This window comes from Centruroides sculpturatus, unplaced genomic scaffold, assembly GCF_000671375.1.
Source record: "Centruroides sculpturatus isolate CEXI.00-Female unplaced genomic scaffold, Cexi_2.0 scaffold214, whole genome shotgun sequence".
Lineage (NCBI taxonomy): Eukaryota > Metazoa > Arthropoda > Arachnida > Scorpiones > Buthidae > Centruroides > Centruroides sculpturatus.
Window position 1 is genome coordinate 138,482 of NW_019384569.1, and position 23,357 is coordinate 161,838.

At 30.5% G+C, this 23,357-nt stretch overlaps 3 protein-coding genes across 5 annotated transcripts in view; 1 reads left to right on the plus strand and 2 right to left on the minus strand.

The window, feature by feature from the left end:
• LOC111624119 (NFX1-type zinc finger-containing protein 1-like) overlaps positions 1 to 8,372 on the plus strand; it is a 26,077-nt gene extending 17,705 nt beyond the window's left edge. Inside the window, exons 2-3 of one of the 3 annotated variants that reach the window (XM_023366902.1) lie at positions 3,461 to 4,651; positions 4,706 to 8,372. In XM_023366902.1, coding sequence (XP_023222670.1) covers positions 3,507 to 4,651; positions 4,706 to 7,610 — 4,050 coding nt within the window. In that variant the 5' untranslated portion in view covers positions 3,461 to 3,506 and the 3' untranslated portion in view covers positions 7,611 to 8,372. Of the gene's footprint in view, positions 1 to 3,460 lie in introns of all 3 variants that reach the window. The other 2 variants (XM_023366903.1, XM_023366901.1) reach the window with 2 other exon arrangements.
• Positions 8,373 to 10,286: 1,914 nt separating this feature from the next.
• Positions 10,287 to 16,254, minus strand: LOC111624121 (replication protein A 32 kDa subunit-like). The gene is made up of 3 exons (XM_023366905.1): positions 16,188 to 16,254; positions 13,439 to 13,533; positions 10,287 to 13,368 (listed from the first exon to the last, which is right to left on the minus strand). Exons 1-3 carry the CDS (start codon positions 16,242 to 16,244, stop codon positions 13,278 to 13,280), a joined length of 243 nt encoding a protein of 80 aa, XP_023222673.1. The 5' UTR covers positions 16,245 to 16,254; the 3' UTR covers positions 10,287 to 13,277.
• Positions 16,255 to 16,372: 118 nt separating this feature from the next.
• Positions 16,373 to 21,557, minus strand: LOC111624134 (replication protein A 32 kDa subunit-like). Its single transcript, XM_023366929.1, has 5 exons — positions 21,494 to 21,557; positions 19,499 to 19,605; positions 18,734 to 18,835; positions 17,670 to 17,786; positions 16,373 to 16,591 (listed from the first exon to the last, which is right to left on the minus strand). The coding sequence occupies exons 1-5, from the start codon at positions 21,507 to 21,509 to the stop codon at positions 16,373 to 16,375; spliced, it is 561 nt and encodes a 186-aa protein (XP_023222697.1). The 5' UTR covers positions 21,510 to 21,557.
• Positions 21,558 to 23,357: the final 1,800 nt, after the last annotated feature.

Below are 23,357 nucleotides of genomic sequence, written 5' to 3' on the forward strand. Positions count from 1 at the left end.
AAATACCAACCGAATGCCGAAAATCTATCGGGCTAGTTTTAAGGCTAATTACTAAATGAATTACGTAACCAATTTGGCTCTAGAGGTAAGCATTAGGCACCATATCTTATTAACATTAATAATTACAAATAAATAAATTAATTTAAATAAATTAGAACCGCTGGGAGAAAAAAATTTTTTTTTCTCCCAGTGGTTAATAATTAATGTTAATAATGTTAAAATATTAATGTTAATAAGAGATGGTGCCTAACGCTTACCTCTAGAGCCAAATTGGTTACGTAATTCATTTAGTAATTAGCCTTAAAACTAGCCCGATAGATTTTCGGCATTCGGTTGGTATTAGTTACTATGTTAATTATTAATGAAATGTAATAATTTTACATGCATTTAAGATTAAATATTATATGAAAACTGATTATTTATGAAATAAATTTTATATATTTTAATTATAATTATAATTTCCGTTGCCAAGTAAGTTGATCATGTCTGTCCAGTGCATGAACATTCCTTTCCATGCATTTGAATGATGATGACATACCTTCACAACAGAATGGCAAAAAAGTGTTCAAGCAATCTGCCTATTCTTGTTATTGAAAAGAATTAGCCAAATCTCTTCATATGGAATTAACTGTGAAAAAATTTGATGCTCTTTACAACAACCAGTGTATCAATCTTGAATCTGTGCTAATATGGTATGCTGAACAACAAATTCATTCTTTGTAACATTAACAGGATAAATACTTTTAAACAGAAGAATCCATTTAGATCTCTAAATGTTATGAATTTATGTTTGAAAAATAAAATGTTTAACAAAATGGATTTTAGATTTGATGTTTAAAGACCACTCATTCTTAACTATGACAATAAGAAAATTTAAAATGCTTCAAATTATTTTTAATTGCATAGATCTTTCCTTCATCATCTGAAATTACTGTGCAATCAATTGTTCAGCAAATAATTACATATTATCACTAAACTTTTTTCATTTATATGTCTTACTGAGAATTGATTGTTAAAATTGTTGTAAGTCCATTAATATTTATAATCAAACATGACTTTTATTAATGAAATATTAATTTCTGCATAGACACTACAGTTCTTTCTAGTAATAAATTCACATAGTATTGAATTATTTGATTTCAATTTTACATGGTTAGAAAAAAAAAACAAAAATTGATTTTAAATGATCAGAAAGCAAATTCATGTTTATGCAGTATTTTAAAATATTCTTTAATACTGTATTAAGTTTTCAGTATTTTATTTTAAAATTAAGTGTTTTCATTGATAAAATTAATGTTTAAGCTTATCTAACAAATATGACATTGAAAATCATGTCATTGGTGCTTTCAATGTATATGTTCAAAGCATGATATAAGAATACAGGCAATACCACTATCTATTCAAGGATATTGGCAAAGTGGTTGCACTTACTCACACATCCACCAGATGTCGTGACAATGTAGAAGTCCAATTTTTACCATTGACTACCACTAGCAACAATTGCTAATTGAACTCTAATTTGTGTTAATTTGAATGAAATTTACATAAAATAATTTAAAAGTAATAGAATATGTGTATAATTTTTTTAAAATCTTCATTAAACTGATATCTATATTAGTGTTACCACCCGTCCGGTTTTCACCCAGACAGTCCAGGAATTGACTCACTGTCCAGGTAAACTATCAATTTTGTCCAGGAATTTCATGCTCAACCTGTTGATTTTTTTTTTTTTTTGCTTGTACGATTTATTCATATATATATACATACACTTCCAATATCCAATACAGCTAGGTCACTTGCGTTACTCTTATCCAAGTCTCCCTAGTCGCTAACTGTAACTGATTTAGAACCAGCATGCACTGCACATTATTCTTTGCCTTGCAAAATGACATACACATGTGTCAGAAACTTCTATTTGAACAAACCTCACCTGCCATCCGAGTCAGCGATTTTAATAAGGTGGCAACACTAGCACGGAATTTTTCATTACTTATTCTGTGACGAAACTGAATTTTAGTATTTTAAATTGAGATACCTAAATAAGGGAGGGGCGAAAGTTTCCTCCGTCCCGGGCGGCTGACACCCATGCTACGCCACTGCCTCAACAATGACATTAAAAACATTTTGGAAAGAAAAATTTGATATTCTTGAAGCTATATGGCTCATTCAAAAGGCATGGTCAGAAGTCACTCAATGACAGTTGAATTCTGTTTGGAAAAAGCTGTGTCCCTCCTGCATTCAGGGAGAGAGAGAGTGATGATGTCCCTCAAATTATTGATGAAATTGTGACAACTGCTAGAGATCTGGAATTGGAAGTGAATAAAGATGACATTGAAAAGCTCATAATGGAATCTGAAACTGATCTGATGACAGAAGAACTCCAAGAAACTCTGCAAGATGCATTTTCTTTTGAAGAAGTGGGAGGATGTCAGAACAACAGTCTTAGAATGACATCCAAATCAGGTTGAGGTTAATAGGCTTGGGTATCTCTACGACAATGCTATTAATTACTTCCAAAAATCCTGAAGAAGTGAGAAAAGCAATTGACATTGGACAGATTCTTTAACTCCTACAAATGGAAAAAACATGACTAATAAAAATGCAAGACTGTGCATATATGTATTTTTATTATTACATATAAATAAATATAGTAAGAAAGTATATATATTTTCATTTTTTGGAGTCTCCAGAACAAATTAAACAAATTCCCATAAAAACCTATGGTAAATCGATAATCGGATAACGAACACTCTTGGAACAGATTATGTTCGTTAACCGATCACCTTCTGTATATTGAAAAAACTATTTTTTGTGTTAATACATGATCTATTGAATTTGATTAGGTGTACACTGCATTAATTCTAAGGTGTTTTTTTAAAGCCATTTCAATATTGACATTTCTGATGGCCAAATGGTTGAGCTGTTAAAGATGTCAATCTACCGCTCTGGGATTCAGGAAACAAATCTGTCTTGGTCAGAATGCACTGGGAATTTTTTGGAAGGGTAGTCAGTTCATCCTTGATATGCCAGGCTTTGACCTTCATCTGGCTGTACCATTATGATTTTGGTCAAACCTACAATGGACTTAATAAAAAGGTCCTGTTAGTACCCACAGCATGGAAACAGACAAAAAATTATTTATTCATCATTAAATAGTTTTCTTATCAAAAAACTTTACTAAAATTATTCTTTTTATATAGTACTGTTGTTTAAAATTCTCATATATTGTTCTCAATTTTAAATAAACATCTCTAGTGCCTTGAGAAGAGAATTTATTGTTTTAAAAGAAGAATGCTAAAATCTTATTCACCCAATCAATAATAATTCATTAAGCCTGAAATTAGAATTTATTATAAAATTCTAATTTCAGTCCTAATGAATTATTATTGATTGATATTAGTATACAACATTAAGTTTGTTAGTTTTTCATTAAGTTCATTTTCTATATTTTTATTTACAGGAATTTATTCACAGTATCTTTAAAGTTATTGAGAAGCTTCAAACTGATGCAAAATGATGAAACTGATAACGAAGATGAAGGTGATGAGCAGAGAAAGAAAGAATTAGATTTTATAGTAAAAACTCAAGAATTAAGAAAATCTAAAAAGAAACCACCCCCAAGTTTAAAAGTAGCAAAGAAAACTGATGAACCACCCAGTGACTTTCGAGCTTTATCCATCACTCCAAATAGACGAGATTTAAAATATGATAAACCATTCATTCGTCCAAATCTTGTAAAAGGCAAATATGAAGATGTTGACCATTATCTTGACGTTCAGTTTCGTCTGTTTCGTGAAGATTATATTCACCCTCTTAGAGAAGGAATTAAAGATTACCATAAGGAGTTAAAAGAAATGAGCAATATTTATAGTCGTGAATTCAGGACTGTTTATGTTTATCAAAATATCAAAATTTTGAATCCTATCCTTGATGATGCTAATGGTTTACTTTTTACGATTGAGTTTCCATCCTTTCCTAGCACTTTTAACTGGGAGAACAGTAAGCGTCTTCAAGAAGGTTCACTCTTATGTTTATCAGTAGATAATTTTGAGGATAATTTTAGTTTTGCAACAGTCATAAATCGTGAGACAGCTAAAGTTTCCAAGGGGAATATACTAATTCAGTTTGAACAAGACACTGATTTTGTATATGAACATCCAACAGCAACATATACAATGCTAGAAACAAAGGGTGGATATTTTGAATCTTACAGACATACTTTGAAAATTTTGAAAGAATTAAATGAAGATAATTTTCCTCTGAAAGATTACATAACTGTCCATAAAAGGAAAGTTAACCCACCTTGTTATTTAGACAAAAAATCTATTTATAACTTTCGTATATTATTTGATGAAGATTCTCGTAAAAAATTAACTAAAGCTACAGATGATTTTGAAAAATCAGAATCTGATAATAAATCAATTGATTTGAAATGTTGGGGTTTAGAGAATGTCAATTTAAAAGAAATTCATAACATAGATAGTGGGTGGTTATCTGATGATGATGAACCATCAAAAGAAATTCATAACAGAGATAGTGGGTGGTTATCTGATGATGATGAACCATCAAAAGAAATTCATAACAGAGATAGTGGGTGGTTATCTGATGATGATGAACCATCAAAAGAAATTCATAACAGAGATAGTGGGTGGTTATCTGATGATGATGAACCATCAAAAGAAATTCATAACAGAGATAGTGGGTGGTTATCTGATGATGATGAATCATCATCACCATGTGATGAAAAAAATTTGAAATCAAAAGATTTTTCAATAGAAGAAGTTCCTATTTTAAAATATTCAAAATGGCCTACAAAAGAAGTCTTAAAATTAGATGAATCTCAGTATGAGGTATTAAAAGCAGCCCTAACCAAAGAATTTACTATTATACAAGGTCCTCCAGGTACAGGAAAAACATTTATAGGACTAAAAATAGTGAAATTACTGCTTTATAATAGAGAATTATGGTATCCTAAAGATGTCAAAGATGATGAAGAATGTCCAATTCTGATCGTTTGCTTCACAAATCATGCATTAGATCAGTTTCTTGAACGAATTTTACAATTCAACAAAAGGGTTGTGAGAATTGGAAGTCAAGGAGAGAGTAAGGAATTGGAAGAATATAATATAAGTAATTTGAGAATGAAAGAGGAGTACAATATTTGCAAATCTACAGATAAAAAGAGACTACAAATCAAAAGAATACAATTGAAAAATCAAGTACATATATGTTATATGATCATAGAAGCTGCTTCAAGAATTATCTTTCCTTTACCTGTTTTAAAAAAATATATGAGAGGTCATCAATATGAATATCTTAATAAAATGACTTGTAAAAGTGACAAAATAAGAAGTAATTTAGAAGAATGGCTTGACGTTCCTTATGATGATGAAATTAAAGATGCTTTCAATAGAGATGTTTTAGATACTGACTTTATTGGATTGGATGATGATATATGTTCTTGGCTTCCACCAGCGGCAATGACTGAAATTATATCTCATTCATCATGGAATGAGAGAAGATCAAATAAACACGAAGAATATATTATGGAAAATATGAAAAATGGTTACGAAAGAAATTTAGATGAACAAAACGGAAGAATAATGACTGAAGAAGAAGCAAGTGAATGTGTATTGGATGACAATTTACAAGTAAGCGATAGATGGAGACTTTATAGATTTTGGGTAGCAAAATTTATTAATTTTGTGAAAGAACAAATGAACAACTATCAGAATGCTTTCAATAGCACTGTAAAAACACTTAAACAATTTAATTTGGATAAGGATATAAATATTCTTAAACATAATTTGGTTGTCGGGATGACATGTACAGGTGCCGCTAAATTTCATCGATTAATCGAAGAGGTGGGGCCACAAATTATTATTATTGAAGAGGCTGCAGAAGTGTTAGAAACACATCTGATAACTTCGTTGACCAAATCTATGAAGCATTTAATAATGATCGGAGATCACCAACAGCTGCAACCACTACCAACAGTTCATGAACTGGGGGAGAAGTGTGAAATGAAAGTATCATTATTTGAAAGAATGGTTAGGAATGAAATTGAATGCTACACTCTGACTACTCAGCATAGAATGCGTCGGAATATAGCACAACTGCTTGTTCCACATATTTATGAAAAACTGAACAGTCACAGCTCTGTTGATGATTACGAAGATATAAAGGGATTAGATAAAAATATGTTTTTTATAAACCATAGTCATATGGATAAAGAAACTTCTGTTTCATCTTATTGTAATGACTATGAAGCAAGGTTTATAGCACAGTTATCAAGATATTTAATTTATCAGGAATATGAATCAGATCAAATTACGATTCTAGCTACATATTCTGGTCAAGTTAAACTTATACAGACTGAAATGGAAAAAGTTGCCAAAGAATGTGAAGAAAGTGCTAAAGATTACCTTCAAAAAATAAAAGTAACTTCAGTTGATAATTATCAAGGAGAGGAAAATGACATCATTCTCATCTCATTTGTAAGAAGCAATTATGAAAACAAGATAGGCTTTTTAAGTAGAGCAAATAGAGTATGTGTTGCTTTATCCAGGGCAAGAAAAGGGCTCTACTGCATTGGAAATTTTGATCTTTTAGAATCTGCCAGTGATCTTTGGAAAGCTATCGTCGAGGATTTAAAAGATCAAAGTTCTATTGATTCATCTATAAATTTAGTTTGTCAAAAACACAAACATACAACTAATGTACAATTGATTAGAGATTTCAAGAATGTTTCTAATGGAGGGTGTGAAGAAAAATGTAATGCTAAGTTGGAATGTGGTCACAACTGCAAGAGATGTTGCCATGTTTTTGACACAGCTCATAACTTATACAAATGTGATGAAAAATGTAATAAGAAATGTAAATTTGGTCATCCGTGTAAGAAAAAATGTCATGAAGAATGTGGAGATTGTAAGATTATTCGGATGGCAAAACTTCCCTGTGGTCATTGTTATCCAATACCATGCCATGTGGAAAAGCCCTCAGACTTTAAATGTCGAAAACCATGTGAGAAAATGTTGAAATGTGGTCACGCGTGTGATAAAAAGTGCAGTGACGAATGTGAGCCCTGTACACGAATGGTGCCAAAAACTTTTCCCGATTGCAAACATACTATCAGATTGAAATGTTACATGAAGTTAGAAGGAATCAAATGTTCAGAACCTTGTCCACATTTTCTGCCTTGTGGGCATCCCTGTGCAAAATCTTGTGGTGATCGCCCTTGTCCAGAAAAATGTGAACGTATGATCATTCTACATTTACCATGCAATCATGTTAAGGAACAAAAGTGTTCAGAAGAAAAAGATTATTCTTGTTTTGCTCCCTGCTGTGCCAAGTTATCTTGTGGCCATTCCTGTACCGGAAATTGCACAATGTGTAGAAATTCACATAAAAGGTGTGTAGCTAAATGTGGAAAGCGACTACATAACGGAATGACGTGCAAACTTTCATGTCAGCATAACGGACCATGCAATTCAGATTTCATTCCTAAATTTAGAAAGGGTGGCGGTAAAAGCGGTGATAAACATGACTCGGGACCACATAGAGATAGACACAAAGTTAATAAATGGAAAACGGACTACGAATATGAATAGTGATTAAGTGTTTCTTACAAAATCTGCATAGAAAGTAATTTAATGCAATTACAGTATAATACATTGATATTTAAAGTTCAATTGTTTGTTCTATAGTTAAATTTGTTTTAAAAAATGCTGTTGTTCAGAGATAAACCAATAAATTTTAAGTCAAAATTATTAATGGATCATTGTTAGAAAACTTTTATCATCTTACTAATTCAAGAAATTAGGCATTAAATCCTTAAATTCAATTTTATGATTTAAACATTGAATAAATATTAAGTTAAAGGATTTCTATAAATCTTGAACTTTTCTTTGGACTGGAAAAATGACATAAAAAAGTAAGAAAGGAAAAATTATTTAAAAAATTCTATCGTACAGTACAAGTGTGAATGAATCAAAAATATAATTAGAACTAGCAACAAAGCAAGCAGCTGCTTGGAGCAACATTTTGCAAAAAATAACAGTAAAATAAAATGAGCCTAACAGGTTAATATCCATGGATGGGTTAAAGATTAAACAAAATTGTGTATGAGGGGCATTGATGCTATTAAATTTTTATGGTTAAAGGTCAAGGGGTGAGGCTATAGTGGGGTCACGTGTTATATCTTGAAAGAGGTTGGACTTAATGAAGATTTTACTCTGTAATATATTCTGAAACTGTCTTCCTTTATTTGAATAATTTGTTATCAAGGTTATTAGGTGCTTATACAGGCACTTGGCAATTCTGTCAACTTTTATTCAGGAATTTTTTTATTTGCCGAGACACATTTTGGGCTCAAGCCCCTCTTCTGTCATTACATAAAAAAATAGATATAAGTTTCTTATATCACACAGTATTCTATATTATTACAGTTAGAAACATACCATTACTTCCCGGGATATATCGTAGCATGACAATTGAAGATGCATCATATTTTAATTCACTGTTAAATACATTTCATTATTAAATATTTTTACATTTAAAATTATCCCACAAAGAAATATTGGCAAGATTCTAGGACAGAATGACAAGATTTTCGCATCCCCAAAGGATCATGTCTGTATGGACAACCGTTTGCGAGATATAGCCCTCCAAAGAAGCACCTACGTCATTTCTGGTCACATGACTTCGTGCCCAAAAGGGACTGCGTCACGCAACTAAAATTTTTTTTCGCTTTTTCCACATCTCAGTGTTTAAAAAAAAAAACACGCTCCTCTTTCTTAGCCCCAACGCGTGCCAATTCTCACAGACTTGAAATTTCATCAGAGATCTTCGTTCCACTATTGAAAGTATTCCCTTGCACCTTCCGTTTTATAATCCACTATGATCGTTTTCCACTTCCTCTCGCTCAGCTATTTGGCTTCCATGCTTGAACCACACACCAACTCCTAGAAGAACCCACTTCCCATCAACCCCTTTACTTCCCTTTTTCCCCCAGGGTTTAACAACCATGCCAGTCATTCCATCATGACCGGGGGAAACACATTAGGGTTAAGACACACATTTCCTCCTTTTATTGGCCAATTTTGTTGCATAAACTAGTGGCTTTCCATTGCAGAACCTTCATTTTCGTTTGGGGTGTGTTTGCACTTGTGACGTCTGGTTAGTGTGTTTTTCCAGGTTTCGTAGTCTGTTTTAGCTTTTCTGTTATAGTGTTGGTGCCTTCCATTGCTGTATCACTCAAGCGATCATGTTTTTTGCATTTAGTGGTCACTTTTCCCTTGGGTCGTGTATTTGTGCCATTGTGTTCATGGTTTGAGTGTCGTGCGGAGTTGCGTGTTTACTGTTGCCCGTCATAGGAATTGAGGGGGTGTTTCAGATCCCGTGGTGAGGTGATTTGGTTGGTATGTCATTAACACGAGTTACATCCAGGAGAATTGGGATATGCTTTTTCAGCGCTTAGTCTATATAGATTTTTCTGGTTTGGTCATAGTTATGTAGTAATATTAGTATGTATCTTGAAGAATGTCTGTTTCAGATATTGATAAAGTAGTTTTCTGGTAATGGAGGTATCCGGAGATGCCGACGAGTACATGTTGGGTTAGTGAGGGATGCTGTTTGTGTGGTTATCCACTAAATAATGTCGTAAGACTTGGATTGTTCGTAATACAGCCAGTATTTTGGGTGTTTCGGTAGAGCTAAACTCCATCTCCTGCAGAGACACATGTACTGCATTTAGTCCCTCCTCGGAGGTAGTAGAGAATGTGTCTATTTATGCATTTCAGTAAAAGTTCGTCTTTGCAGGGAAGGACCAAGTTCTCTCGGGACACATATCGCCGCAGTTACACGTAGACACTGGATTACCTGTCCCTCAAATTGTCTTCTACCTTATTCAAACAGAGAAGTAAACTCACATTCTGGAAAAGTACACTAAGCCTAGAAAACTATACCAATTAATTAATCACTGCAGGATAAGTAATAGCCTTCATCACAGGTTCACCAAAAATATCCTCCCATAGAAAAAGCATTAAATTTTTAATGCCATCTGCAGATGATCACGCACAAAACCAAAGGTTACAATTAGCCTTAAATAAGTGTTATCTATACTTTGAAAATATCTTAGAAAATTGTTATTTTTAACATTTTATTTATTCAAATATAAATAAAAAAAATATGTATGTGCCTACTATTTAAATATATTTTAGGCAATATTTCATTTATAAAATAGTATATTATGATTTAATTTTAACAACAGCTGTATAAAGATTCATATGATTATTTAAAAAAAAAAATAATACATTTCATATAATAAAATGAATATAAATTAATACTCCATGAAAAAAAAGTATAAAATATTTCTTGTTAATATAAATCTAACATAGCAAACAATAGATAGAGTGACCCTTGTAACTGTATTCAGGAAATCTAATTATTAAGTAACTGCAAAAATGCTATGGAACACCTATTTACAGGGTAAAGGTATAGCCTATTTGTCTAAGTTCCCCTTGACGTCAGTGAACTTGTACCAATGCACGAATGCCAAAAGTACGAAAGGCTTTTGGCTGACTGCTAAGCACTCATGCACCATACACTGAACTCTTCGTCAGAGTAGAAATGGTGGCCTTGCAGAGTTATTTTTCTGTGTTCCAGAGATAGAAGTTACATGATCAGGGGCAAATCTGCCTGTTGCAAAATTCACAATTTGAGAAAATTATATTCATCTGGCAATTGGAGTGGCGAATAGCTAAGGAGCAGATCCCATAAAGAAAAAAAAAAGTCGCTCGTTGAAAAAGAGTATCACAGAACATGAATCGGTCTTGTTAATTTTACTGTTAATAAACAAAAATAAAGTTACTTGAGAAACTCAGTCATAAATCTGCTTTGTTTTATATTGTCAGTTGTCTTTTCATTTCTGGTTGGCACAAAAAGTTATAGAAAACAAAATAGGAACTGGGCAAATAAAAAATGTGTTTGACAAATGGGTTGGGACGAAAAGCCAGAGTGATGACAAGTTGAGAGTACAAAGGATATGGAAGGACCTCAAACCAAATACAGAGGTAAGGCAAAATATTTTGAGCATCAATGAAATATCACTTTTTGTTTATTAATAAGGAGTTTTGCAGATAATACAACTGAAATATGTTGAGGAAGAGACAAATATAAATCAGGAATGACATCTTAATGCTGGGCTCCCAATTTTTTAATCTTTATTTAATTGAAAATATATACTCTCAATCTCAAATTAGTAGTGGCTTGCCCCTGTACATCATACTTTTCCTTTAGATGATCGTCACAACTCAACTGCTATCTAACTCCTTTCAGGGGAAATTTTTGAATTGAAATAACATGGCTTCCAGTTTTCGTCGGAAGTTTGCATATAGTTAATCGTTAATGGGGACTTCCTGCCCTTACGCTTTCCAATTATGTTCTCGACATTCATCTAACTCCATTCTCGAGATTGAGGAAAGACATATAGTAGGAATTTATAGGTCTACAATTTTTTCAAGTTGCAGCCTAACATTAATATTAATTTCACCATTCTTCAACCAATACTGATGATAATTCCTTGGTAGATGTAGCATGTGGAAATCTGCTTCTAAACTGTTTCTCAAGAATGCCTCAACAATATTTGAGTCTGGTGATTGGGGTGGACAGGATAACTTCAGTTTCATGCTCCTTGAACCAAGATTGAACATACCCAGCAGTGTGAATAGGAGCATTGTCACTGAAAGATAGTATTACCTTCTGGAAACTAAATGATCATGGAATGGAGTTAGTCACTCAGAATATGCAGATATCTCTTGGCTGTTACTCATCCTTTGAGGATGACTGTTAGACCCAATGAGTTGAGTGATATTGTACTGAAATCATACAGTAACCTCTGCCATTCTTGACAGTTGGTTTAATTCAATCAGTTTTAAGTATTTTTTATGTTTAATTACATTAATATCAAAAATTGCTGGGAACTAAAGCGATTAAGGCAGTCAACATTGTAAGCTTCATCCCATGATCAGAAGTGGAAAACAGTAAAAATTGACTCAACCAACCATATGTTTTCATGTTTTGTACTTTTTGCACCACTGCACACAGCTGTTTGATGTTTTGTGATGTCAACAAAGGTTTGGCTATTGCAACACTAACATTAACTTTATGTAGTGTACAGATGATTTTCACTGATACTGGTACCCTTGCAAAATTCTACAGTAATTTACACTACCATAGTTTTATGTTTTCTCATTACAATTCGACAGTATTCTATCTGCTTTAACTTTGACTTTTGACCATAGCTGCTTCTGTTGGCAGATGTTTTTGCCTGTCTTCACATACTGAGACGTGATCGAGGGAACAGTAGATCTTGTTACATCAACTCAGCAACTTGGGTCACAGAAGCTCCTACAAGTATGCACAAACAATCATTTCACAAAAACAGGTAAGTAGATTTTTTAACAGCAAAAGTAACAGTTTCTTGACAAAGATATAAGCTTGGCATATGAGAAAAAAATAGGGTAGTACCTTTGATGGCACATTTTTCAGGAATAGTTCAATTTGACTATAAAACAGAGCTGTTCAAAGTAGTTTCTCCAATCCCTGTATCTTGAAGCAACAACCCAGTGGCATTGTGATAGCTCAGCTTGCAGTGAATGGTTTTGTATGCTGATCTGTAACTTTTGTAGTTCTAAAGTCACCTCATCTACAGTTACATGTCAAATTTCCTGTATTATATTATCAATAGCTTCAACAGTATTACGGTTCACAACACTAAATGCTCATCCTGATCAGAAAGCATTTTCCATGGAAATGACACCATTACTGAATTATTCAATTCATCTGTACACATCTCTGTGACAAACTGTTAACCATATAGACTAAGAACATTAAATAAAGAATACCAATAGGTTTCAAGCCTTCTGTCTGTAAAAATCTCACCACAGCACAACTCAATATTTGTGCAACACTCATATGAGAGAGTCATTTTGAACACTCATTAGCATACAGCTAAATCATCTGGTTTCATTTGCATATAATAACACTTTTATGGTTACTTAATAACTGCACCTTGAATATACAGTCAAATCTCAATATGGCACTCCCTTATAAAGTGCCAATAATATCCAATCTTCTACATAAAAATTAGAGAACCATTCAGCATCTGTGAATTATGAAATGTATTTATTTGTTATATATGAAATTTTATATTTAAAACACCCTTAGCAACAAATCACTTTCAAACTTGTAGGAATTTCAGGATGATATAACGATTCTTAGAAAAGTTCTTCATCAGTAGCCTTAAAATGATCATCATCTATAGTATTGTATATATGACCTTCATTGCACAGGAATTCTACTGTCTCTCTGAAAACAGATTATTAATGAAAATAGTAATTAATGAAAAATTAAATCAAATATAATTACATAAACTTACAAGATGATATGTTTATTCATAGTATTCAGCTGAGAAAATAAATAATCATAACTGGCACCAGTAGGAGTTTTATTAGAACATATACATTGAAGAACCTGTAAATGTAAAAATTTAAATAAGATTTATGTAAAAATTTCAGTATAAAATCATTAAGTTTTCAAACAACATATATTTATTGTTTTATATGGTTAAAAAAATGCATATATATATGTAATATTTACTTTCTATTCTATCAAGTTAATGTTTCTTATATTTCGCATGTTCCAGTACATCTCCATAGCCTGCTGCAGGGGCTAGCAAACATTGAAATATGTAATATCATATTCTTTTCACACTTGAAACAGAAGTATTACTGACAATGCCACCTCATGGTCACAATCAACACATGCAAAATGGCTGTATCCAGTGACGACAATCTAGATATCATGCTTTATCAAACTACTTTATTTATGTCGTTTTTATAATTAAGATAAATACTGTTTTGTAATTGAAATGCCATGCTTTTGTCAACTTTAAACTGAAGAATGTTGCTGTCAGCCTGAATATGCATCAATCAAGGTTGTTGCCATTTTGTTTAACTGAAGTGGCAACAGACCTACATGCATTGGTGATTATTTATTAACACCCAAAAAGAACACAAGTGTTTCTAACATTGCAACAATGTTAGTATATTGGAACATACAAATTATATTATAGTAGCCAAAGCACCTTTCGTCATACAGAGAACAGTAATGAAGATACTATAATTAAATAAAATTTTGTTATGGCTGGATAACGGTATTTAATATACAATACATATAAATGGTTACAACCCTACTTGAAGATGGTGTTTCATAGAATTTACTTATATATAACCAAAGCCAAATCATTAGATATAACCCAAACTTAAAAAATAATTCAACACTTTAGACTTTATTACTATTATACTGAGTATTAGCAAATGTTCAAGTTCTGTTCTAGGTTGATCTTTCTTTTCAGTTTTCTAAACTATTTAAATTCAAACTTAATTCCTAATTGTTAATGTTTACACAAAAATGTGGCAGAACTTTCTTTCTTTAGGACAAATTTAGATATTTAATTAAATAAAACTTACATTTCAATATAGCCTTAAAAATAATCCAGCGATTTGGTGTTAAGTTTGGTTCAAGTCAATACATAAACAAAAGGTAAGCTCATTAGAATACAACCAGCCAAACATAGAATTAAGTGATGAGATGAATTAATTCACATACTGTTTTTAGCATATTTAAGATGATAATCAGTTTGCTTCATTTTCATAAAAGTAAACTTATTAAGGAATGAGATTTAGTTCTTATTTAGGAAGAAATAAAATAACATAAAAGACATAAATTTATCTTATGTCAGGATTCAACTAACTCTAATATCCAGTATGGAAAATCACGTGAGTGTACAATGGTCCACGAAAGGCAGTATATGAATAAATAATAACAATTATTTTTTTTTTTCACGTGAATCGTAATATACAGGATTTTTTTTGGATTTCAACTCTGAGCATTACAGAATATCCAAAATAGGAGCAATGAATAGAGTAAATAGAAATCAAGGAAATCCACTCGCGACAATTAAGGAAAGACTGACTTGTAATCTTATAACTAATACACTAAATTATAAACTAAAAGAGGAAAGGAAGATTAACAAAAAATTTTAGTATGATAGAAGAAGAGATTATAAAGAATATCTGGGCTTTCTGGTTGGTATTGATGCTCTTCTGGTGGAAACCACTATAATTCATTTCCTGATGATCTTTAATCGGATCTCTTCAATGATCTTCTTTATACAAGGGACGTTCGTCTCTCTCTCTCTCTCTCTTTATGTTAACAGGATCTTTTCTCCTTTGTAGGCAACCTTCGTCTCTCTTTGTCCTTCTAGAATATGGGCAGGAGCGTAACTTTCACACGTCTGCCTTCACCGAGAGCCTGACCCAAGAATGACCCTCCTTATCTATTATAGTAGCCTCAGGGTTTTCCTTTTCCATTGTCAATGTGGTTCTTAGAAAGTGTTACCTCAACCACAGGAAGGAATATTAGTCAAAAACTTGAGAAAACAAAGGGGAAGAAAGAAAACTTATATCTAAAATATAAATAAAATAAAACTAAACTTACATCTAAAATATATACAGTAATATGGTGTATCGCCATACCAGAAACAGTATAAACATGCCAAAGTTCATCAAATATATTTAATTTACTATACAATTAATTTTAGCCTCTAATTGTATAAAACAGAACTTATGTAAAATAAAAATAAAAATTATCAAATATATAAATAAAATTTGAACCTATTTTTTTTAAGCTAAACTCATTCCTCATAAAATTTAAAATTCAAATTAAAAATATTATTAAAGAAAATGAAATAAAATTATTAAGAAAATATTAAAGAAAAGCATGCAGAAACATAGCAGACATCATCATTACAAGAAGAAACAATTTTAGATTAGTTCATCCTTGTATCAAAAACTTAACATATTAATGAAACTATGTAATTTGAAAAAGTAGGTTTTGTTTTCATTAAAAAATTTACTTATGTATTTCTTTATATTATACAAAAATACATAATGAAATGTTACTTAATGTAACTCTGAAACAAAAATGAATGAATAACGAAAATATAAATCGCATGTCTTAATAGAAATCAGTTTTCAATATAAAACAAAATACAGTAGAAAAATTTCAATCTTTATTTGCTTGTATAATTTTGATAAAATAGAATTATTATAAAAAGAACTTACTTTCAGTTGTGGTTTGGATAAACCTAAGACATTTTCATTAATACTGGTATTTTGCATACTTTTNATATATTAATAAAAAGTTATTCAATAATTTATCTATATTCTAATGTTTAGTGTATTTTATTATTAAAATGATTTTAAAAAAATTACCAAAATAACACTGAAAGAATATAAACTTAGAAAATTTATAAAACTTTTAAATTTTCACTTACCAAAGATTCATTTACTCTCTGATTCATAGCAACATGAATAATTTCCAACAGATGCATTGAAATTTCATTTGCATCCTTTATGGGTAGCAATTTTAATGCATGGATGAAACGTTCTCCTTGAATGAAACGAAGTTTTCCAATTATTCTTGAATAGGAAAAACTGGAGGGCAATCTTAAAATGTCTGGAATATTCTAAAAATATATATTATATAAATTCTTTAGTTTTATAACTAACTGTATTGTAAAAGTTCAATTCATATTATAAATATTTGAAAGTCGTATACTTTATTTTCATTAACCCACCTATTAACCTATTATACATTTGCTTACATAATCTACAAAAGCATTTGAATCTGATTTTTCTATAATAAGAAAATAAAATTTGAATTATATTTACATCTTCATGATTTGTTTTGAATAATTCAGATTGATATTTCATTCATGATTTCTTTATCTATTTTACTAATTCTACAGCAGTGAACACTTTCAAACTTTGCAAAACTAATGATGATAATATACACTGATATTCCTATTATACAGGGTGAGTCAAAATTATGTGAACACTATTTGAGAGAAAGCATTTACTCAAAGTTTGTGTTATACAGAGTCTCAACCTGACCACCAGCATTATTCATGCACTCAAACCAACGTTCAACAGTACAATTTAGTGCCAGAACACCGAAGATTGGGGAGGCCATAACAACGGTCCGTCGCGATCAATCGGAATAGAAAACAAAACAAAATTAAGATGTTTCATTAATAATGTTTAATTATAAATTAAGATTATTCACATAATTTTGACTCATCCTGTATATATACAGGGTGACTCATTTTTTATGAAAAAATTTCAGGGCTGATTCTAATTTTATGAAATAATTTTAAACCAATATAAATATAAACATATGTTTGAAATAGCATAGTTTTAAAGTTATAGATGTTTAATATGTTCACAACACCTAAGCCCATTGTGAGCGTGATTGAACTCATAACGAGAATAAAATAAAGACAGTCTTGATTAAAAGACAAGTATAATACTGTCCTCCACATCTTTTTATATTTACATATACCTATTAATGCAATTAGAAATTAATAAAATTTAAATAGTCTATCGTATCATTACAATAATTTATGAAATAAAAGTTTATTAGTAAATTTAGTTAATAAATTTTTAATTATAAATATGTTATAACATCTATTGAATAATTTTTATAATGAATGGAATTTATGATTATTTATTAGTTTTTATTTTATCACATTATGTAGCACTTACCTCATTTAAATTCAACCATAACTTCACATTAATTGGAGGTCCAGACATGTCATCTAATTTGAAAGAAATCTGAGTTGTTGATTTTTGAACAAAATGAACTTTTCCTACTACAGTTATCTAAAATGAGTTAAATGAAATTTTTATGTCAATTTAAAACAACATTAAATTAGATTGACCAAATGAACATAAACCGTTTAAAATAATTTATTTACATTTCTAAAATATTAAATAATTTTTTGTAAATAATCTGATATATTTATTTAAATATGGTATATACAAATTAAAAGGATTCTGAAGTATTATAATAAAATTAAATTTAAATTGCTCTTCTCATAGTTTTAGAAAAACTTAAGTGTTTTTGTCTAATTGACTCATAGCGATAAGCATAAAAGTTCAGGCTTCTATAAGATTTTTACTGTAAGAAAAGCAATTTGAATTGGGTTTTACATTTGAAAGATTTTAATAATAAGTGTAGTAACAAATGTTGCTATATCTAAGATAAACTGCGTATCTGCTCTTATTATTCTTAGTTATAATTACTGAATATTTTAGCATCGACAAATACTATATATCAAAATTAGAATTCTAGAAATGATGAAAAAAAAAAAAATACACCAGAAATTATAAACATTACAAATTATAAAATATGTTTAAAGAAGTAACTACATTATTAATATGGTACATTTATCATCATAGCCAATTCAAAATAATTAATGATGGTTTATAATACAGAATTGTTTTCTTAAGTAAAACTTCTGTAATTGGGATATCTGGGGTGTCTGAATGCAGGAAACGATTTTTTACAGCAACTAACACAACTTTAATGCTATGCTGTATATAGCGTAATCTTGTTTTACGAATAGTGACATCATATGTATTATATGGTCCAGTCTATGCTTCATTTGAAGAAATTACATGCATGTATATAATTATATATATATATGTACTATTTTATTTCATATTTTAACATATAATATTTTCAAAATTCATAGAAATTTCAAGAAAAAATTCTATATGCTATAAAACAAAATACATAATAAAAAAAAAAAGTCAAATATACTTACAATATTAGCTACAATGCTTCCTATCTTTACACATTCTTCTTCTTCAGTAACTTTTAAGAGCTGTGCAACTGTACATGGCACAATGTTTTGTAAAAATTCTTGCTAAAATACAGAAAAATTAACATCATATCTACAATACTGTTATAATTAGGCATAATAATTTTTAAGCTATAATTCTTGGAATAATAATAATTTCTGTATGTTTTCACATAATAAATAAAATTATTTTCATGGTCTTTTTCCATTTGCCAATGGATATGAGGGCCTAAAAATAAATTTACATATTAAAGCCAAATAATTGCTGGATTATATCAAGTTATATTAGTACTACTAACTTATTATTAATTAATTGCTCAGACATTAGACACCTTCTCATGCTAAATTTAATAGTTGACTTAGTAATAGTAATATAGCTCAATATAACCTGGAAATCATTTGACTTTAATATATCAATATAACCATTGAGTTTGGATGTTTTTATTTATATGCATATTTACACATCATTTATTAAATGCACAACAGCACAATGCCTAAATTAGATGAAGCAAAAGTAAAAATAATAAATAAAAAAACTCCAAAAAAAACCTCTTTAAAGGCAAAGCAAGTGATGGAAATTGAAAGCATCATATTTAGTGAAGTGCTCTAAAATAAAATTTAATGCACATATAAGAATTTTTATAAACAAAATGTTACAGACTTAAAATTAGCATTAATATGTGGATTTAAATTATTCTTATTAAATTATTTTAAATATATTTAAATTACCTTTCCGTGTTTAGCAGGTGAAGGAGTACCTTGTTTTCCAGGAGAGTAGAAAAAACCACCAGAATTTTTGCTGTGACTTGGACTTTGTGAATCAAACTGTGAATATGCTATAAAAATACAATCATTCAAATTTAATTTTATTTGTATTTTATTGCTTAAAAGTTAAATTTGTCGTATTTAGATAATTCTACAGTATAAAATCCTATAGAGTTAAATAAAGAAACATCTACACTCTCGGAATCTGCAAATCTTTACAACATTGAACTCTAAATAGATAGAAATATAGCTTGTTATAGTATAACAATATTGGTGTCTTTGTAATGGGAAAATAGTTAATTACATCTATAATTTTATGCATCACATTTGTCATCTGATTGACAATTTTTAATCATACAAAATATATTAAATTTCATATACAGTTTACTTATCTATCTCAAATCTCATGGGAACAAAAAAATTCCAGATACAGGTTTTCAGATATGGAGGTTCCTACACAGTAAACAGTAAAACTAATATATTTGATTGGAGGCACAGTATTTTATTAATACAACAGCAGGTACAATAACTGACTTTCTTCAACTAACAAGATGCAAGCAAACTGTAGCCTCAGCCCACCAGTGGTTAAGTGGATAAAACCACTGTTTTATCCACTTAACAACAAAAAAGTGGATAAAACCACTGTTTTATCCACTTAACCACTTGCCAACAGGCAAGTGGTTAAGTGGCCTTCACGCCTTGCCAACAGGCTGGACAAGTAGAGTTTTCTTCATGTTCTTCACGTTTGTTTGTTTGTTAAGTTATGGCAACGCAACACTTGTGTAATCTGCCTAGGGGTGTCTTCCAGGAGATCTTTTTTAAGGGTAACTGATCCCTATTCAGGCATTATCGACATGGAGAAAACACAGAAAACTCAACGTGGCCAGCCCGTCCTGGCGAGGCACTAACCCACGACTGAACTCCCAGTGTTTAGGAAACGGAATTCCTTGGCCACTGATGGATTCTTCACGTTTGTAACAACTAAATTAGGGCCTCCAGGAAGGCATCCCTCCGGCAGAGTGCCCATATGTTGCAATGCCGTAAACAAATAAACCAAACTAAACTAGTAGCCAGTCAGAGAAAAGCAGCATTAATTGCAACTATTACTGTATTGCAAGAGATGTTTCTCGATTACAATTTATAGCACCATAATGTAGTAGCTGGATTTAAATTTGTAATTATGTCAATTTAATTCACAAGTTTAATTCACAGATAGACGGATTCAACTGTATTAAGAAAATGCTGATAAAATTTCAAAAACACCAATCTTAACAATTTTGATTTAAAAAGTAAAGATGACTCCGGATTCGATTTCCGTTCCCGCTTGTTGATATAAAAAAAACTTCAAATATAGAAAATACTGTATTTGTTTTATATAAAGCATATAATTTTGTGTTTAAAAATTAGAGAAATAAGGGAAATGCATTAATTTCTATATTTAAAATCAATCAAAACACAACAAATTATTATTTGATATTATTAACTCGATAATACCAGTTCACGACGAGTTTTATCTGATTGGAAATAAAAATTCTAATCTATTGTCGAAAATCATTTATTAATTAATTTAACAACTGTAATTAAAAGAAATAAAAATTAATCAATTTTCTAAAATAAGTCCAAATTAATATTACTCATTTTCGAATTACGTTCCAATAGGTTAAAATTCCTTCAGGGGGCGTATTCAGACAACTCGTCATCAAAACAATTACTAACTCTACAATTGTTATATTATTCACTAATAATTTACTTATATATATAAAAAGTCTAATTTTTAATAAATAAATTTAATTTTAAAATTAAAATCAGCTTTAATTTCACGAAATAATCGAATTAAGCTTAATAAATTAACATCGAAACTGTATTGACGTAACTATTTTATTAAACAATTATGCTTGTATATTATCATTTTTAAAATTCTTTATAACAAGAAAATAGTAATAAATTTACTCAATTTACCTGGAAAATCAGACATTGCGGTATTTATAAATTTCCTACGTGACGTAATATAATCTCACTAGCACCTCCCGCGGTGAAAAATTGCAAGGAAAAACTGACGTCATCTCATTTATGGGTCAGCTGATTGGAAGTATTTAAAATAGAAAAACTTGTTTTTATTATTTAAATTTTTATTTAAAACTTTTACATTTTAACGAAATGGAGAATAGTCTGTACGAAATAGGTCTAAAGCAAAATTGCGTTTTCTGCACAATAGCAGTCGGTCTTGATCCAAATACAACTTTATTATATCAGGTAAGTATATATATATTTTTTAAATAATTATTTAAATTATATATTTATAATTTTTTTCCATTTAAAACGCTTCTTAAATCTATTTTAAAAGTGCGAAAACTGTTTTATTTTTTAATATATATTTATTTAATATTTTTTGCATAGAACAATTAAAACAATTGTTTTTTTTAATATATTGTATTAACCTGCGGTTCTGAAGGATCCGGGTTCGAATACAGCTTAGAACCTCGGAAATTTTCGGTGTGTGGTTCGATTAACTTTTGTCAATTTCTCTTTCTCACCAACCAAATACCCGCGTTGTGGCCTGACCGTAAACCGAGTCTACGCCGGCTGGATAACCCAATGAAGGGCTTGAAAAAAAGGGCCACTCTTAGTGTTATTACAGTGCAAATATTTAAAAAACGCTTGTCAAAATTGAAAAACTTATTATATTATTTTGTTTTCACTTTTAACTCTGCTATCTGGGTACTAAGAGGGCCTTTTTAATCATATCCATAGCGGATTTGGCCAGTTACGCAATGGAGACTGCCAGGTAGTGAGGGACGACCACTCCGAAAAATTCCTGGGTTTTCGACCCACTAGAATTTGTTTCCGAGTTCCTTAGATCGACAGGACAACACCTTAGCCGCCTAGGCCAGTGTTTTTCAATCTTTATCTTATAGTGGCACTCCAAATTGGTAAATTTTCCTTGCAGCATTCTCTACTTATTTATCAACTAGAGTTATTGTGCTCTTTGTATTTTTAATATTATACATAAGAAGTATTACGATGGTACTCAGCAATATTTCGTGGCACTTTAGAAGTATCATTGCGGCACCCCGGTTGAAAATCACGGGCCTTGGCCATCAGGCGGCATTTAAACTTATAAACATAACAAGTAGAATTTTAAATATAACAATTTTTCCATTAACTAAAACTACTGTATTTCATTTGTTCCCATATTTATTGAAATTAAAGAATTCTTGTAATAACGCATCAATTTACTGCTCTGAATCTCTTTTATAAATTTTATAGTAGGCCTACACATATATGACATAGTTTACCAAATATTTCTAGGCCTATTTGTATTTTTAAAATCTAGAATTAAACATCAATATGATTTTTATTCTATGCAAACAGTGACGGATCAACACTTAACTGGGCTCGAGACAAAATTGTAATCCGAGTGTTCTGTGTTTTTCAATCTTTTTCTCATTGCGGACCGGTAAAATTATGGACCAAACTGGTGAACCAAGTGTACCTATGGGTTCATCAGTTTGTAGAGAATTTAGCAGAAATAGTAATAAAATCAGTTGAAGACAAGGATGTATCTAAATATAAACTTTGACTTTAAACATTACTAATTAGATTAGTCACTAAACTAAACTTTGTTCAAATAGAAGTATGTTCAAAGTTTAGTTACTAAACTAAACTTTGAATCAGTACTAAATCAGTGACTAAACTTTGAATCAGTATCTAAATATAAATAATATTAAATTAATTTTCTAGTGTTAGTATGACCTGTTCATAATAAGAACTACAAAGGATTGTATTAACTACTTCATAGAAGAAATTAATTCGAATGATTCAG

Excerpts from the sequence above, each read along its gene's own strand:
- LOC111624121 (XM_023366905.1), bottom strand. The coding sequence starts at position 16,244 with ATGCAAAATACCAGTATTAATGAAAATGTCTTAGGTTTATCCAAACCA. Across the intron at positions 13,534-16,187 it reads TATCCAAACCACAACTGAAA|GTTCTTCAATGTATATGTTC; the intron begins GTAAGTTCTTTT and ends TTACATTTACAG. Across the intron at positions 13,369-13,438 it reads ATGAATAAACATATCATCTT|AGAGACAGTAGAATTCCTGT; the intron begins GTAAGTTTATGT and ends ATCTGTTTTCAG.
- LOC111624134 (XM_023366929.1), bottom strand. Across the intron at positions 17,787-18,733 it reads GAAGCATTGTAGCTAATATT|ATAACTGTAGTAGGAAAAGT; the intron begins GTAAGTATATTT and ends AACTCATTTTAG. Across the intron at positions 16,592-17,669 it reads TATGGTTGAATTTAAATGAG|AATATTCCAGACATTTTAAG; the intron begins GTAAGTGCTACA and ends ATATATTTTTAG.